We start from the raw sequence: 19,574 nt of genomic DNA, 5'->3' as shown, positions 1-19,574 counted from the left end.
TGCTACGGAGACAGCGATAAGTGGACATTACCATCATGATCATCGGTGGCACGCAGCGAGAATTAATGTGAAATGTTCAAGCATTTGTTTATCATTGGTGTCATGTCTCAAACGAAGTGATATCTAGCAGCTGTTACAGTGGTTCTCACCTGAGATTGCCTGGCTCTAAAAAAAAACCAACCTATTATTGCAATGGTGTCACTGAATGAAAGAAAGTAACAGAAGCACGTGGATCAAGGTTGAATACTGTATTGTAGCTGCATAACCAGTCCATTTCACCTGCACCTTGGTTTAACAGCAGTTCAAGAATCTGGTTTAAAGTTCAAGAGAGGGACTATGTGAGCTTTGTATCTGAAACATCAACCCAGGACCTCAAACCTTTCATTAAAGTTGTATGAGCGACTTTAGCAAATGCACAAGTCACAGCAGCTCTGAAAGAACGACAGCCAGCAGCTGTGCTGAGGTCACTCGCTGTTTTAAATCGACTCTCTTAAAGCGCAGAAAAGGTTACTCTTCTCTGTCTCTCAAACTGTTGAGACGGAGGTGTTAAACTCCCCTTAAAGTCACTGTTCTGCTGGAAATGAATAACTCTGGAGTTTTAGCCGTGAATCCATAGACATTAATCCGACTTGTATTTGTTCTGGTGATGAGGGTATTATCGGTGCCGAAATACAACTTCAAAGAGGTATTCTTCCATATCCACGCAATTCTTCCTTATTGACGATGACATTGATAAATGAGAATTTGCATTTCATGATTCCATCTAGGTTTAATGTGGGGTTTTTCCTTGTACTCCAGTTTCTTCTGAAGGTCCAACTTATTTGAGGTGGTTTGGTCATTCTAAATGTACAGTACATTTGAATGTGAGTGTGTGGGACTGTCTCTTTGGGTTTGCCCATTAATGGACTGGGGTATCCGGCCATCGTATATAGTTTGCTGGGATCGGCTTCAACACCAAGCAACCCCGAATTGGTTAAAATCTCCCACAATCCACTCTCATCCAAGTTATAACATGATACAAGTGTAATGAAAAAAAAATGTTTTTAACTCACAATGGTCAATTTTAAAAGAACAGGAAGAAGCTGGACGTGACCAGTAATGGTTACTTGCCCTAAAAGGTTCCAATCGCAGCGGACAATGAGAAAGGTACACTACGGACAGTCCATTGCAGGGTCGACACAAACATATTGACATACATGCAAATATCTAATAAAAACTATTAATCAGCAATCAGTACACACGCCTTTGGACCGTGAGAGGAAGCTTTTGCATATGGAGAAAATCCATTAATGTATGGGGAGAATATCCAAATGCCACATTTGCCCAAAGCAGGAGTCTATCTTTGGTATCAGTGGATAATCACAACACCAAAAAAGAAAAATATACTTGTTATCTCAAATCAGGCAGTTCTGAGTTCTGAAATCTGAGGTCAAATGTTTTGAATATCAGTCTAAAACACTGACTCATATTTCAGCACCTTCACTTATCAGCCTAACTTTTGTCCCGAGGCCCTTCATTAGAGCTTCTTGTTCATCATTCCGTCATCATTACTCACTTAATGCGACCTGCACAAAACTGACACCAGCGTCTTGACAAGACTTTAAATTCACCCTTCGTTCTCTCCCCACATGCGCCCATCATCTTCTCCATCTCACCTAATTTCAGCTGTGACTCTTTATTTTTCTCACATCTCACTGCCGCTCTTGTTTGTATATTTCGATTTATTTATCTTTTCGGATTCTTTGACTCTGACCCTCGAGATCATGAGTGAAAAAAACCCTACCTTCACTTTTCAAACTATGTCCAATACACGTTTCTTTGTCTTTGTTCTCTGATACAGCATGTTTCCATTTTCCCCACTCTATTCTATCATTTTTCTCTCTTGTTGTATTTTTTTATGTTTTCCTTTGCCTCTTTCCCCCTCTCTCCACTATTCATCTCTCCTGTTAAATATTTGATAATGGAGCTCAGTCACACGACACCACTGTTCCCCGCTGCAGCTGATGTTTAGACCTCAAAGCAGAAGGCTGCAGAGGAAAATTTGAATCCAATATCTGATCTTCTTTTTGTCATTTAGTGTTGAATAGCTTCACACCTCTGATCTCAGAAAAGAGGAGTGACACAGAATTTTGTCTAGCTCACAGGGATATTACATTTTTGTTCATAAAGCAGTTGAGGAAATTCCAATTAAGATGTAATGCAGAAGTTATTAAGTGACTGTGTTAGAGCTGTAAATACGGTGCTATCAAAATGAGCTCAATTAGCTTTTGTAAAGTGCTTTTGAAATTCAAAGTGCAGGTGCAAGCAAAAAAAATAGCTTAATAAAGTTGGAATAGGCTTCATAGTTAAACTGTATAAACATGTGTAAGCTTGATAGGTTTAAAACTGGTGTTCTGAACACTAAGATGAAGTGCAAACCTTTTATTATTGTGTCTGTGTTCAAAACATTGACTAAAATGTAACGTTCCTTGAGGAATTTCTAAATGACCACATGGAATTGATACTTTAACAGCGAGCGAAGGAGAAAAATAAAATAAACGTAGAAACGACCGTGTACATGTGACAGCAAAAAAGAGTAGAGATAAATCAGACAACCGTTTCTACGCCTGACACTTGAAGCTAAGTTGAGCACTAACCCACTAACCCACATATCACACAGGAAGCAGTTCGAGTAAAACACAGTGCCTTCGCTCAGTGCCAGTCTGCCACAAGGACACCGACACAGTGCGTCAAATTGAAACGCTTGTGATTCACATACTGAAACAAACACACCTGTAATGAAGCACAACGGAAGTGAAGTGCACAAACAAGGCTTTCAGACATCAAAGGGTCATTAAATGATTGGGCTGCAGAAACACACCTGAATAACCCATCAGTGCAAGACCTCGCAGCGCTTATGTATATATTTTACGTATGTGTTCGGCCTACATTCAAACAGAAGTATCTGTAGTTTCTGCTAGTTTCAAACTCTACAGATGACAATATGATCAAAGTCGTAACAAGACAGAATTGGAAGGTCGACTTTGTAAAGGAAAAACATGAATTAACTTTCCATGTTTCACACAAAAAGATGTTGACGTAAACAGAGTATGAAAATCTTAAGGCATTCAAGGCTTTAGCAGAGGAGATCACGTAAGGCTTGTACTCTCATACCTTTAGCACTTACAGTTTACCTCATAAATTGTACTCATTACATTTAAGATGTTAGGTAATATAGAAGTTATATAAACAAAAGGCCTCAAAATGAAAGCTTCAAATCATGCAATTGTGTGATTTATGGAGACGACAGATTATTACTTGTCTTTTCTTTTTTTGAAAATCATTTGTGACTCACAACTGCGACACAAGCTCTGTCACGATCTGAAAATGTATTGTGGTGTTACAATATTAAAAACTCCACAGGTTCTGAAGTGCTCTTAGTTAACAGCGTTGATGTTGCTCATACGAGTCTTTCTTCATATAATGACAAAGACGTCAATGAAAAGACGATCGTCTGCTGGGAAAGAGTCCTTTTCACGGGTGCCATGGACCTCATGTAAACAAGTGAGCCTTGAATGGATCTCTGCTCTGTAGTTTCAGTAAATAGGTGCTTACATGCGGCGGCGGCAGCTGGTTAAGTCCGACCTGGAGTGTGTCAGCTCATATGATGCAGACTAAACAGTACGGGAGAGCAAGGGAGGTCAGGGAGTCAGGCAGGCTAAACTTCTCATTGACAGATCTGCTGGAATGTGACGCCGAAATAAGTCTGCAGTCTTGATTTTTAACTATAAAGGAAGATTTAATCCCACGCCACAGAAAACACAGCATTGGTGTTTGTGTCTGGACTGTCCAGCAGCTGAAAGTCCAGTCCAGTTTAATGACACTTTTCTGGATCATAATTAAGAGATGGAGCAGAGATGTATGTGCTCCAATGCATTTCTGAATCTTCTTTGAAGATTATGACAATTTTTTCCCCCTCCGTATGCCAGTTCAGGAAGCTGATGAGCTGAGCATTGGACACATTGCGTCTTTCATCATCCCACACACCAGCACGTCTCCTTGAGTTCTCAACGTCTTATTGTTCAAATCTGCACTCTTTCTTTGCATTTAGCTTTCATGGCTCTCCTGATAGAACTTGCATATGTTCCTCGCTACGTGCAGATCTTATCCTTCATTTCCCAATTCTCACAGCAGCCCATTTTTCTTCCACTCTGTCACTCTCCCCCTCATCTTTCTTACTTGCCTTTTCTTATTTTCAGCCTCACGTTGCTGTTCCATTCTGTTTTCTCCTCCCTTCACTTCCTTTACAGTCTCTGAGGCAGAAATGACTGGTCCTGTCGTCTGGTCAGTTAAAGTGTCTGAGGCTCAATTTTGTACCAGTGAATCATATTGCAGCTGTTGGGTGAAGAACTTTCAAACAGTAGACAAATAAACCAAAAGACACCAGATTCCCAAATGGGAAAGAAACTGATTATGCAACTGAAGTTAAAAGCCAATCCCAGAAATTGGATTCACAAGGTTTTTACCTGATAACAATGATATGTGCCAGCAGTGGTGTCTAATTATTCTAAAAAGTAATTATATTCTGGGTGGCTTGCATATTAGCTGATAAGAATGGAAAAGTTGGACTGCCAGGTTTTAGCAGTATTTGGTATGATATATGTTTCTGTGCAAGAAGGGAAAAAAGGTAAGGAAGAGTGAAAATGACACATATCAAGACTGATGCTGAGACAACTCCCATTGTGGGATATCAAAGTGCTGCTAATTGACACGATTATAGACAGGACATGAGAAAATACAGAACTAAGTATGAGAGAGAGAGAGAGAGAGAGAGAGAGAGAGAGAGAGAGAGAGAGAGAGATTCCAAGCATTAATCAAGCATCAAGGTAACAAACTACAACAGGTACACACAATTTCTGTAATATAGCATCAATTATGTAAAAAAAAAATACTCCACAGGGCAAATAGATACCAGCTCACCAGCAAATGAAGGTGGAAAAATCCTTTGAAGTATAAGCACTGTAAGGATGAATAATTTATGTCACATTTAAAAGATAATGTACGGTAGTTCAAAGCTCTCTCAGCATTTTACTTTTTTTTTTATTTTGCATTAGTGCTTATTATATATCCTTATCTGTCCCTGATTGCTTTGTACGATCTTATAAAAAGCCTGAAGTGCTGTTGGCTTTATGTCTCACTTGTGTGCACTGTGTTACTGCAGGAATGGGAGCAATGAACTAAGGTGGAGCCAAATGATGATACTGGTGCAACGGGAGTCTGCGCTGGAGTGATGGGAGAAACAGTGAGATAAGGAGACAATAAATCTCTTTTTAATACCTTGCTGTCATGTTGTTTCCCTTTACAACTATAATTCACAAACAATCTAATTGTCGCTTCTCATTACCAAAGTACCCAGTGGATTTTTTTTTTTCAAGGCCCGATACTCATAAACACTGAACAGATTTATGTCACACTTGTTGAAATCTAAAGAATTAGCATATAATTAGCACACAGAAATATAAAACTATGACACAGTGTCTCTCCTCTTGCTGACCGCATGATCACAGTTTGCCACTGAAACACACACTCATAGTTTCACCGACAGACTATAATTATGACTTCATTCTCCCTATACGAGTCATCTGCAGGACAGACGAGCTGATTCAATTCAAAACTGATAGCAAACAGAACCCTGATGCAGACTGTGATCACACCCTGTCTGCATCAACACACTGCAGAAGCGACTTGCAAAAACACAGAATATAACTCTTCCCACAGTCTTTGTCCCATAATTAGACGGACAACTAATATCCTCCTGAAAGTTTTCTCAGCCGCCAATGTTTAGATGGAATGAGAAACCGAAAGCATTGTTTCAGACCAAGTGGTAGGAGTGGACTTTCCCTAACTTAGGCTGCTCTCAATGAGGTCTCTGTCTCTATTTTGTCTGCACACAATAACATGTCATTTCATTCACTTTGTTTATGAGTTTCTGAGTGTTTCACTGAATAATACACAACTCAAACGGATCACAGTTACTGGTAACTTTTTATGAAAAGAAATGGAGTTTCTTTTGCAGAGAAGAAAAATGTTGTTATTTCGTGTTACTTTCGACTGGGATTTTCAGTTGGTCTTGGATTATTGTGCTTAAAGATGTTGTTTTTTTTTAACAGTGTTGGTCAGTCCAGTGACAGTTCCACTCATTAAGTTTATCGGAATTTCATGGGAGGAAGATACTTTAATATCTGGATGTTAAGGCTTCGTGACAACAAAAAGCAGCAATAAGCTGAGAAAACTTCCAACATGCAGAGCAGCAGGTTTTCTGAACGCAGGTTCAGGCAGCTGACGAATCATAGGTATTGAGTTTAGTTGCACAGAAGAACTACTTGGTATGACTATCGGGCAGTTGCACTGTGGACGCTGTTTTCAAAAAGTTCTATTTTCAGTGCCTTTGAACGCGATTCTTGTAAATGTTCAGCTAAAATGCAAGTAAAACCAATATCCAAGTGTGCTTCTGCTATACAGTATATGGGAGTTTAGTGAAAAAAAGGAGACAACAGGGGCTGGAGTGCCATACAAATGGCTTCAGCTTGAATATGAATCACTGATGAGAGTATTGGCATATTAAAAGTACTCATACATCCAGAGTGAATTACCTTCAGTCGGGTTAGGAGTCTCAAATATGTATTTTCTAATTTCTTGCCATCTCTCTCTCGGTCTGCCTGCCATCTTGCCATTCCCACTTGCCTATCAGGATGGGCCTTTCAACCTTCCCTGTCGTCCATGCGTGAAGTTTTGCACATTTTCAACAGTCAAACCTCATTTCACAGCATGAAACCTATATTGCGTGGCGAGTCAAGGGCTTTGAGCAGACTCCATATTGTCCATATTCCCCAGGATGGCCTATCACACAGAGCCACCGTGAAATCTAGCAGGTGGCTCTATAAATGGAAAATGAAAGAGGTGACGTGTTTTCAGTAGCCAAACTATGTACTTTGAACTCATCCTGAGAGTCGTAGATTCACAGACATCAAGTATGCATTCAGGCAAGACTTGAACCAGAGGATAAAAAAATTATTTAAATTCAGCCAAATGAGGTTTGTTTTCATCTGGATTCACACTCTTGTTGCCCAATTGCAATTTTCAAGCAAATATATCCAATTTAAACCCAAGATGAGGCTCGTGACCAGTTTTTAAGGGTAGAAAACCGGCTCTTGATGTCACAGCGGCCCTTGAGAGCAGAGTTCTTCTAAGAAAATGTTGAAATAGAAATTTGAGATAATTGGGCAAAGAGAAATGAGATGTGGCAATCTACAGAGAGAGAGATGGGATTCCTTTCAACTTTCTATCAGGGACACAGACGAAAAACACACCCTGTTGTGATATCAAATAAGACCCCTGAGGTTGAGAAAACTAAAAGGAATGGAGGACGTCAGATTCAGATCATACGCATGTTTTCATAACACACACTTTCCCTTCCTGGCAGGTGGATGCTCATCTATGTAAGTGGCCATGATATGTGTGTCTAAGCCTGCGTTTAACAAGCCGTTCAAAGCGACACTGTTTAGACTATGAGTAGAGAAGGAACCTTTCTCATAACATGCGCACGTTGAGTTATGTCGGGAGTCTGGGGAGAACAAAAACATAGCCTTATTTATGTAGCGAAGGCCAAAAATATGCAGAACAGCCACTGACCTCTCAGCTCTTCTCAAGCCTTAGTGCAGTAGTGCACAGATAATTTCCAGAGACAATAATCTCGTGATAGTGTCTGACAGTAGGATGAAGTGTTGGCTGCCTACGCTCAGAGAAAGTCCAAAGAATCACTGCGTACTGACAAAAAAAAACTAAATCCAACAGCATTATTACCAACATGAGTCACACACAAGACTGCATATAAAAACAAACATTCCTTTAGTGTGTCCTTTGGAGTAATTATTCTAGGAGGAGTTTTAACACAAGGCAGAGACAAAAAATAGACTCACAGATTCTCTATTCCTGAGAGAGAAAAGAGCACTACCTAAAACAGGGTTCACCATAGGAAGCTATTATCCCTTTGACACAGTCCATTGTCAAGATTTGAATGCTCTCTAAGAAACATGTTCTCTGTATTTACCCAAAAAGCTGACAATTAAAATACACGGTGATATAAAATGTTACATGAAAAACACTATAAAAACAATGCAAAATTAGCTTGCTCTGAAAACAATGGAGCCTAAAGTATCAACAAATGCTGTGTTTGATGTGAATTTTCTTATATTCTGGTAATACTCAAAGAAAGTGTACCAATGTAGAAACTCCGACTTTACAGAGTTGCACAACAATGTGGAAAATCTCACCGCAGCCTACCAAGTGGCAACATGTCACAATCAGAGAGGCTTTGTTTCCTGCTCAAAAGTTACAGGAAGATCACATTATGGGTTGTTTTTTTTGGTTTTGGTTTTTGCAATTTCCATATAAAGAATGAGCTGAATTGTGAAAAAGATCCCTCAGTGTTTAATCAGGTCTAATCAAACATGAAAAAGTGGTTACTTACGATCCAAGCCGTTGATGTACTTCATAGATATCTCACAATGTCCCCACACAGCACTGACGACGGGGTACAGCTTCTTTCCCTTTAGCCCCCGAAATGCCACTCCTAGATACTGTCCGTCCACCATAAAGCTTAGCGTCCCTTCATCCATGTCCAGAATGACAAGCAGAGAGTCCGGTAGACTGAACGACTCCTCTGGCTCCAGGAAACAAGGGTAAAAGGGCAGCAGGCTGTGGGCCCGGTTCTTACTGTTATGGTAGAGTCTGTTACGTCCCAGATCCCAGCCCCAGGACTCAGAGTCCGACCCAACCAACGCCGTGTACCCAACAGAATGTAAAGGAGCTTCGGAGGTCGCCACACCGACCACAGCGTGGGTGCCCCGTTGCCGAGCGGGCCAGTGGATTCTCCACACGTGAAGGCCCCGCGTATATCCGACCCGCCCCCGGATGCAATCCGTGCTCTGAGCAACCGGGTGGCGGTGAAAAGTCAACTTATCGTCGTCTTTGATGAAGATGTTGAGTGAACGGTCATCTGGATTCCATGCGTGACGGAGCTGGGTTTCCAGTCCAGCACATGGCATGTCCAGTAGTAGATCCAGCCTCGGGGGCTTGGCAAAATCTGGACCCCTGAGCTCCGGGTGCTGTCTACGGTGAGCAGTGGGCCGGTAGGACGGGGAGCCCCCACTATCCCCGCGACCATCTACAGACTTGACGCCGCCCGAGATCTTCTGGCCCATGGCTGCGATGGGAGAGTTGATAGGCGGGGGATGGGGTGGGGGATTAATGCAGGTGGATGCTGCGTTGCACGGATGCTTGGCGTTACCTCATCAATGCGGTAAAGCTGAAGTGAGCGTTTCTAACTGGGGAGTGATGAAGGGAGATGAAGGAGAAGGAGGAGGAGGAGGAGGAGATGGTGAATGAAAGATGTATGTGATCCGGTTTCATGCCACAAATGTCTTCATAAAGATGCAGCTGCTGCCATTCCTGTGGAGAGAGGAAACATAGAGAATCAATTAACAACTTCAGCAAGTATCAAATGAATTTAAATTGACAAATTTGAGGTAAACCATCGCCCACCAAAGTGAAGAGATGCCAATAGAAATGAGGAAAAAAAGGAATAAACAATGAACAATGAACCAGCACACAATGAACCAGCACACAACACGTAGTAGTGAAACTGCACATACGTTTACTCTGACTCATCCTGCACCTTCCTAACCAACGTGTGCGCCAATGCCAATATGCAAGCAACCCTCCAAACATCCCCCCAGATCTGAGGCTCACACACTCTCATTTAGGTAATGTAAATTTAATGAGTATTGCCTGAGTCTGCAAAAATATATCTGCAGGAGGAAAACAAAAACATCAGGTAATAAGTTTTCTCCAACCCCTTGTGTAACAGTTCAAAATGTCAACTGGATATGCAATAATTGCTAAACTGAGCATGAAGGAACTGTCGTGAGTGAGACTGTGCTTGAAATCCTACTCTCCAGGAAACATAGGATAAACTGTGGTTTCATTTTGAGAAAGAAAGGTATATTCTGTGTAATATTCTAGTTTTCCTTGACAGGATGACGGTTACAGTTTAATCTTTAGTGCTAACAAGTAAGGAGGTTTTATTTTCTTTGTTAACATATTGATGACAGTGTTTACAAGAAAGAAATCATGATCAGAATTATCTTCTATATGTATTGACTTCAATATTTCTTTAAATGAAACTGACTTTTTAAGCATGGCAAGAAAATGTTACTTATTAATACTTAGAGAGTTAAACTCTGAGAGAGCTATAGATTGTTTACAGTCCCAGCACAGTGTTACATACTGTCTTTTCAATTATAAATAATATTTTTGAATTAAATAATCCATGAGACCCTTTAAGGCATATGAAGCGACTCGGTACAGAGACACTTTTGGGAAGTTACACTGACGTAGTAATGTCTTCCAGGAACAGCAGCTGTTGCTTCCTGTTCACAATAAAAGAGTCACTCACACCTCAGTCAGACGGGGAAGTGGGTGACACAAGTCTGTACGTCTATTGCGTAGCTTTTACCTCATCCTTCATAAACCACAATGCAATGCATTACACAGTTCACAGATTACTGTTTCTCTGTTAAGTTTTTTTGACTTAATCTATATAATTATTTCGCGCTGAAATGTGTACAGAGGCCTTTTAATGTTGAAAATACGTAAAGTGCTTTTCAGCTGAGCACTGATGACACAAGCACAAATATTCCCTCTCCACCAGACAGACACCACACCACAGTCTGAGGTCATGGTGTCATTTTTTATAAATATCTATGCCACACACACACACACACACACACACACACACACACACACACACACACACACACACACACACACACACACACACACACACACACACACACACACACACACACACACACACACACACACACACACACACACACACACACACACACACACACACACACACACACGCGCGCGCACACGATCATTTCTTTGAACCAAGTGCCCAAAACATTGCAAAACAACATGTATGAATTAACTAACTCATTTGATGTTGCACATTTTACACAATAGGTGGTTTTGGAAGGAAGACTTTTATTCTGTTCTTCAACTTTAGGCAAGACATTTTACAGTAATAGTGCCTTTTCAACCAAGAGAAAAGTTTGAACCTCCTCAATTCACTGAGACATACGTCGAGGAATCTTCTTTCTTATTTTTTCTTTTTTATTTCACAGTGATAGGTTGAACAATGAAATGTTTAGAATCCCTTTCATGCATACTTGAAATGTTCTACAGACTATTGTCACTATTACCCTAACTCAAACCCAATTTAGAGGTAACCTCAAAAACTTAAATAATTGCAGTTGATTTGAAACATCCATATTCATCATTGGTGTATATATACATCACAAGAAAGAAAAAGTGTTGTTGGCCAAGTGAAGTCCATCTGCAACCTGAGGTGTCGTCCCATAATAAACATATTAAAGAGGGCAGGCTGATATGAACTGGATTCCTCCTTTAACTCTCAGTGGGCCCTTTGGAGGTGACACAGAAAATGAGGTCAAAAAGTAAAACTGGTCCACAAAAATTTAGTCACGGTACAAACACAAATATCTCATCTGAACCGTCTCTGTGCATTGCAGCTGGGAGGCATGCTGACCAATGTGTGCTATCACGTCAGTTCACTCCCCGTCGTGAGACACACACACACACACACATACACATACAAGCAAAGACACACAAACACACTATAGACAGCTGCCTCAGTGTGTGTCATCATAGCCAGTAGGGGGGTAAAGGGGGAGGCACTGCACGGAAGAATCAACAGTCGTCGCTGCCAAACTGCAGCCAAACAACACTACCAATCTACAAACTCTCCCTGTGTGTCCATGAGCATCTCAGTTAGTTCAGTCTGGCACAGCATGTGGATGACAATCTGGCATTGCGGGCTGTCATCAAGGAGACACTTGACCTCTGACCCCGTGTCGTCACGGTCACCGTTGCGTAGTAACCTCACAAGAGGCTGGTGGTGGGCTGGCGCAGCGTCGGCTGCTGCGGATAGCGGCAACATGTTTCTGCCATCTGTTGTTTACTTTCCCTCCCTTCCTCCATCTTGCTCTTCTGTGACTCGCTCCGTCAGACTGCACTTATTTCCCCTTTTCTTATCTGCATTCAGATGGGTTGAACAGGTATGGCGTAAACAGCAGCCAATGCGGCGCCACACAGAAAACACACATAAATGGAGTCATTTCTCTCAAAAAATCTATTCTTTTTTCAACATGACCTTGAGTAGTTATTCACAGGGTATGCATAGACCATTTCATCATTTGTTCTCCCGAATGTCTTCAAGAAGTAGCAATTTCTTAGAAAAGTGCCCATTACTATTCAATGATCACACATTTTGCAGGTTTCTCGGGGGTAAAGGTTAAAAAAACAGATTGAAACAAGGTCAAAGAATCTATGACAAATAGAAACTGACAAGTTACAAGCTGAAACTATACTAAAAACTTTGTGAGAAAGTGGAAAAGTAGAAGATAAGGGAGCAGCTAGTGGACAGACGAGCCACGGCGTGCACCTGGTGCGTGGGTCGACTTCATTTGGCTTCTCCTGCTGTACAGCCACCAGCCTCCAGCCACCGCAGAGCTGGTGAAGGAGGAGTGTGTCTGTGTTTCTGTCTCACATACTGTGTTTCATTTAAACAGTCCGGTGAGCTCCGACTGGGCAGGCAGATGCACAGAGAGAGTGTCGCATTCCTCACAGGATCCAGGTAAATAAAATAAAATCGTGACTGCTTTCAAAACAAGAGTTCTACACACCATGTTGAATGGTCTTGTATGTAGTGCCATTTTGTGTTTATGTGTCAGAGGGTCAGTCAAGGACAAACCGTGACTTACAAGACCACGGAGGATGAGGACTAATAGCATGTCGGCCATTCAGCCTTCCTGTTTCCTGGTTCATTCGCGAACGTCTGGCTTGAGATTGTACACGTGTGAGTGTGCATGCCTTTTATCCGAGATCATCTTGTCGACAGTGATATCCCGTTACGGCAGAAGAAACCACTGTAGTACTAATAATATGCATGAAGAACCTAAACTTTGTTTAGTTATTTTCCTGACCAAGGACACTTGATCTTTGGGAAGTACAACTATTCATATTTTGTTTTTGTTTTTTTTTTTTACCAAAAATTCTACAAAGCCACAATGATATCAGTTACTTTCTTGTAATTTGTCACTGTCTCACTGTCTCAGTTTCATTGAAATTGCATTCAATGTGATGGTATATATTTTCTTTCCTGATGAAATTCATTACAGTGAGGAATATAGAGCTTTGAAAGCCACAATATGAAGCTCAGACTGGTCCTGCATCGAGTTTGAGTTCAGACACTAGTACTGTGTGTCTCCAGTGTTTTTCCGTCAGCAACCCTCAGCAAATCCATCCATCTTCTATACCGATGCATCCAACTGAGGGTGACAGACACCGTGAGCACAGTGCTGAAGAATTGTCATTCATTGGGTGGGGGGGGGGGGGGGGGGGGGGGGCAGAATAAAACCAAACCCAAACTCTATTCTAGTCAAGAGTAATGACTTACTCAGAAAGACTTACCACTGAAACACCAAGCAGATTCAATTTGGAAACGAAATGAGCAGCAACCAGTCAGTTTATGCCTCTGTAATACAGAGCAATGAAATTCAACATTTTTTCCTTGAAACGTTGAAGCTGCATTTCCAAGAAAATGTTTTGTGAAGAAGGCTTTAAGTGCTGCGCGCATGATAACCGTGCGAGTTTGCTTCAGCGAGACGCATTTCTTACATGTGACAGATTCTGAGTGGGCCTATAATATTGTTTTAAATGATTCTCACATTCTTGCGTGTATGGAGATTATAATCAAAAACATGCTGTCTGTATCTGAAAGGGTTCTGAAACTATACAATTCCAGAAGATCATTCTTGTGTGAACAGGGATTGAGTTGTTGGTCTTTTTTTTTCCCCAAAGGAAAGGCAATGAGCCTGCATTCAAAGAAGCCATTAGTGTGCAAAATTTACTTTTTGACTCATCTGTTAAGGATAGACGACCTCAAATTCTTACAGATGTGAAATGTGTTTTAAGAGCATAATTAGTGTGGTGTAATTTAAAAACATTGCTTGCTTCCTGAGATCTTGGTGAAGTCTGAAATTCACGATTAAGAGAAAGCAGGTCAGCTCTATTTATTGGGGAACATTGCAGTTTGTTAGATGACAAAGGCCAAACTAATTTCATGAGCCTCATTATACCAAACAACTCAGTTCTGCTCAACCTTATGCTTTTAACTTTAAGACCTTTATTGAAATGAGGGGATATCACTTCAGGCCACCATTAAAGGACTCTCTTTTCAAACCACTCGAGCATCCTCTGACCCTTCAGTGTAATGCTGTCTTACACCAAGTTTCCCTGACAAACGTGAAGTGTAAAAAATGAATCACAAAGTGGTCACTTCTTCCATTTTCCACTCCTGGGAGGACAGCTGGGTACAACAGTGTAGTGAAACAGAGCGCACATGGATTCCAGAACACCCTTTCGACAAGTACAAGTTCATATTATTCAATATTTCTTCATAGCAACAGCTGTACCCAGCAAATTAAACAAACCAGAATCCTCTCTGCATTGCTGACATTCATTCCTACTAAGGGAATCCCTGGGTAGCACAAGATGCCAGAGCAAGACATAAACTGTGCCGTCTGGCTCCTAACAGGATGTCAAACTGCAGATAGAGACTCCATACTGGTACTTTAAACTTATTCTACAGCTGACGAGAACCAGCAGTGAACTCATAAAGACATCTCAGGACTTGTTCGGCAGTTGTAGAAGGAGGTATCACCACTCTTATCAAACAGTCTCTCTTTTCCAGACTGACAGCCTCTCTTTAATAACTCCCAACATAACATTTTACAACAACAACACACTTTCAAATTACTTGAGACAAATTTTCTCTCAATTTGATTTTCTCTTCTCCTCGCCCATTAGTCTCTGCCTCTGTCTCTCAACCAGTAAATCTGGAGCGACTTCTGCAGGGCTGACATTCTACGAATTGGCTCAACTTATCTCAGACCTGCCACCGAATGCCCAGGCGTCAGCCGTGCTGCAATTGGTGCAAGCTCAGCAAGCACGGTCTGCAAAACACTGGACACAAGCAGATTCACATACGAGCACACACACGCTCACTGACAGACAGACAGGCAGCCGCCCCCCGCCGCCCAAATGAAGCATGTGCTGTGGAAGTTGGTGACAGCTTTTTTGGCAAAACTTCCCTGATGTATTAGCTTTCATCCAGTCACACACACAAATAAAACCAATAAATATGAGTCCCAGCCTGAAGATTTTACGAAACAACTCCCAACTATTGTTTTTCTATGTTCCCTCTCTCACGTCTCCCTTCTGTGTTCCCAATAATCTGCTGCTCTCTGGAAATTACCCCTTCAGTCCTGAAAAGCCCTCGCTCTTCCAGTCAAAAACTGAACTGAAACACAGAACATGTATGAACACACACGCACACACTGTCTGTTCCAAAGTTCCTATGTTTCCTGGTCGTGACACCTTAAAATCCATGGTGCCCTACGGGGAGACCATTAGTGCTCCAGTGATTGAGCACTCCTTTACGGACAGCAACGCAAAACCAATTCATCTTCCCCCCGCATGTATATGGACACACACACACACGCACACACACACACACACACACACACACACACACACACACACACACACACACACACACACACACACACACACACACACACACACACACACACGGCCTTGGCGATGCCATCCATAATGCTCTCTGGGGGGGGTAGCAGTATATTCAGGTGGCAGATTCACAACCCCAGCAGTAATGAAACTGAATCAAAGTCTGCCTGAGTATGACGCACTGCTGCTGCCTCGCTCATTTACCATCCAAACCATTCACGCAAGTGTGATGAAACGTGTCACACCCACATGACTCAAGCAGAAACCAGGAATCCCCCCCACCCACCCACCCCAAAAAAAACTGCAGTAACATCACAGGTTGTCTCAACAGGATAGATTCAAATACCTAAAATAATCAAATTGAAAAAAAAAAGTGATTTCTGTAAAACTCAATTGATTAGTATTGCTCAATTGATTCACTTGGCAGAACAATACTTGTATTATTGTACCACGTGATTAAATGGTGCAGTTAGATTTCATCCTGTAATAAACAAAATTACCATCCTGGTGATAAGTTGGGTCAGTATAGTGTGCGGGAGCCAGGATCAAATTCCAGTGGTGTCAGGAAGGACACTTGCCAAGTCTATGATGCAAGTTGCAATAACTTCCTGTCAACCCATGCAAAAAAATACATTCTAAATAAAAACTTGTAGTTTCAAGTGAAAATGGAAATCGTTTGTTGCATTGTTGGGGCATGTTTAGAGTGCTTGGAGCCACTGAAAACACAACTTTTTTAAATAAGCTTTTTTTTTAATTGACTCGGAGTCCATGTTCTCTTAGGACTTGATAGCTTTATAGTGGAGAGTAATAGCAGTAAAGTGGTTCGGAAAATGAATGGGTGAATAATTAAATCTTCGTTAAATTATCATCAGCGGGTACTTTCAAGGCAGATTCAGCTGTGCGAGACATGCAAATTTGTGTACCGATTTCAAAGAAACCTCGGATTTAGCCCATTGTATAGCTTAGCCGTGTGAAGGAGATTTGCAATACATGCCTCTCGTTCAGAAACACCTATGGAAAAAAAGCTGCCAAACACGACACCCTCCTGCCATTTGTCAGTAACTGGAGGTTCAGTGTGATGCCCAAGCATGCTTTAGCTCAAGTAGACAAGAGGATCAAACAAATTTCCACAGAGAGAAAATGAGCCCCGCTACCAGCTGAGCCACAACCGCACAAGTTTAGGGACTAAGGCACTTTTCATTCGGCCTCATCTCATGGTGTTAAGCAAAGGTGCTCTGTGAGAAGTAAAGCACGCAGTGCTGTGTCGGGACATTTGACACAAAAAAGCTCATCCACACAAGCCTGCACACACCCGGACGCAAACAAACAGCACAACACTCGCCACTGTTCTGAAACTGCAAACGGGGAAAGAAAATGGAAGAAAAACTAATTTAGAAAGATAGTTGAAAAGATGATAAATAGGAGAGGCCAAGTATGAAAAAAGTAGCCGAGAGTCAAATTGAGGGAGGTTATATGGATTTGAAGAAAATAACGGGAGCGAAAGGGAACACGAACAATGGAAGTGATGGGGGGAGAGAGAGAGAGAGAGAGAAAAGAGGGAGAGAAACAGAGGTCAGCAGCTGACAAAACAATAGGATAATGTTAGAAAGGAGAGCCGCTATCTCTCTATCCCAGGATGGACCACACAAATACACCCTCACACCCCAATCCTTAGACTAAACACAACACTGTGAGAAAAGCTGCTGCCGACAGTGTGGAGAAAGCAGCCAGATTAGAGATGTTTGTAACATATAGACAAACAGTGTTTAAAAATAGAAAGCAGGACCTATCCTATTATTGTGTGAGTGCAGGGGGAAATCCAGGGGTAGCTTATCCCCAAACTCTAAACAAAATGCGCGCACACGCACGCATGTACACGTACACACAGACACAGACACAGACACAGACACAGACACAGACACAGACACAGACACAGACACACACACACACACACACACACACACACACACACACAGACACACACACACACACACACACACACACAATCCCAGCTGGCCAGCTGAGGCCATACGGCCATTAAGAGAATTAAGAAAGGGGAGAAACGAGCGGAGAGGAGTATAAGGTGGCCTCTACAAGAAAAGCACACACAGTCTCAAACCATCAACCACAGCAGTGACACATGGGCTCGTGTCGACATAATGAAATGAGGAGAAACAAATCATCAAGCCACTTTTAACACTCGGGTATTCCATTGCAGATCACACACAGACGTAGAGCTACTCTTTTGCCTCCACAAGTACACAAGCTCCTGAAATAGCAACCATCTCTTTCAGTGAGATATTTCAGCTCTGACACACTACACCTTGTAGACAACACAACAGATCAAGCTGCTTACAATGCATCTGAGGCGGCACCACTGAAGTCTCGCTGCATGTGTCCCCCTCAGCCCCGGTCCATGTGCAACACCAACGCCAGCCAAAACACAGCTCAACTCCTTCAGCCAGGTTGCCGGCAGAGAGAAAATCCGAGACGACAGGAGGAGGAGGAAGAGACCAGCAGCAGCCGGCAAGTCTGAAACAGAAAGAGAGACTCCCTCTTTCCTCACTCAGCTGCCCACCTCTCCCTCCGCCTCCTCCCTCCCTTGTTCCCTCCCTTGAGCTTATCTGTCCTGAGGCTATCACTTCTTACTCACCCCCTTCCCCACCGCCCCCTCCCCTTTTCCCCGACTCACTTGTGCTCTAACTCCGACGAGTGTTTCCAAGGCAGCACCATCCCGATGTCCTCCGCCGACAACGAGCAGCACAGAACAGACGTTCAGCCCTACTCCAGTTTCAGTTCCACTTCGCTCTTCCAGTGAGAGGGCGAGAGCAGGAGGGAAAGAGAGACACGGAGGCCTGAAAGCCGATCCCCTCTGATCTCATCAAGCAAAGTTACCAACAGCAACCAGACCAGCAGGCAGCTGAGAGAAACACCCGGTTCACCTCCCTCCCTCCCCACTCTGACTCCCCCCTTCTTACAAAGAGCTCACACAGAGCCAACCCAACCCTCCCCCCTGTTGGCTGGAGCCACACACCAACACACATGTTCACAGACACACACCACTACACGTGCCACACACACATTGCACTAGTGGAGCATGTGCACCTTTTTGGCATCAAGGTGAAAACGGCCGCACATGTCACATGTACAATACAAGTCAACAAGGTTAACAAAAAACAAACACTATAAAAGCATTTGATAGAGGCTGCAAAAGAAAAGTACTGATGACCAAACGTTAAAAGAAGCACAACATACAGGGTGATGACGAGCTCCCCTTTGCCCTACTGTTTTTGCTCTCTGTGCCATCTCTTCTTTCCTGTTGTCATGTAGTATGTCTGCCCGCAACTGCACATTACTGCATAACTTGGCTCTGAGGTGATGTGATGACTAAGTTCATTTATCAGCCTTTTCCTGCAGCTACATCAGTCATTCACAAAGCACAGGAAGTGAAGGCAGCATTCGGAAAAGCACGGGCACGCTCCAAAAGAAATCAGGCGTACGCACACGCACACAAGACACTGTCCTTGCGTGTCTTTGAGCACTTTTATCCCCATGTGGCTTTTAAAATCATGTCACATACACACTTAGTTAGAAATGGAAATGGTGAAACTTTCTAAAGTCTCTGCAGTCATGCAGCGCTGAAGCCCAAAGCAGCCGTCTTCCTGTATGGACTTCCTTTTCCCAGGACTGCTGTGACCACCAGGGAACTGATTTCCAAACAAAACCACATCTCCCACTATATCACCACCATGTCGTTACATCACATATCAGCTCAGGCTTCGAGTGGAGCATGCAGCAAGGAGAGCTCAGGGGACGGAAAATTGTGCTTTGTCTGACTTGTATTTTCCGAAGTCCAA

At 42.5% G+C, this 19,574-nt stretch overlaps 1 protein-coding gene across 2 annotated transcripts in view; it reads right to left on the bottom strand.

Moving 5' to 3' along the window:
* The window catches only part of spsb4a (splA/ryanodine receptor domain and SOCS box containing 4a), a 45,491-nt gene extending 26,914 nt beyond the window's left edge, over positions 1 to 18,577 (bottom strand). The window contains exons 1-2 of one of the 2 annotated variants that reach the window (XM_080504017.1): positions 18,410 to 18,577; positions 8,510 to 9,489 (exon numbers count right to left, since the gene is read on the bottom strand). In XM_080504017.1, coding sequence (XP_080360143.1) covers positions 8,510 to 9,242 — 733 coding nt within the window. In that variant the 5' untranslated portion in view covers positions 9,243 to 9,489; positions 18,410 to 18,577. Of the gene's footprint in view, positions 1 to 8,509; positions 9,490 to 18,073; positions 18,213 to 18,409 lie in introns of those variants that run through there. The other variant, XM_080504018.1, reaches the window with a different exon arrangement.
* Between the last annotated feature and the right edge of the window lie 997 nt (positions 18,578 to 19,574).

This window comes from Blennius ocellaris, assembly GCF_963422515.1.
Source record: "Blennius ocellaris genome assembly, chromosome: 10".
In the NCBI taxonomy this organism is placed as follows: Eukaryota; Metazoa; Chordata; class Actinopteri; order Blenniiformes; family Blenniidae; genus Blennius; species Blennius ocellaris.
The sequence above is the reverse complement of the archived record's forward strand: the minus strand, read 5'-3'. Positions and strand labels throughout refer to the sequence as shown.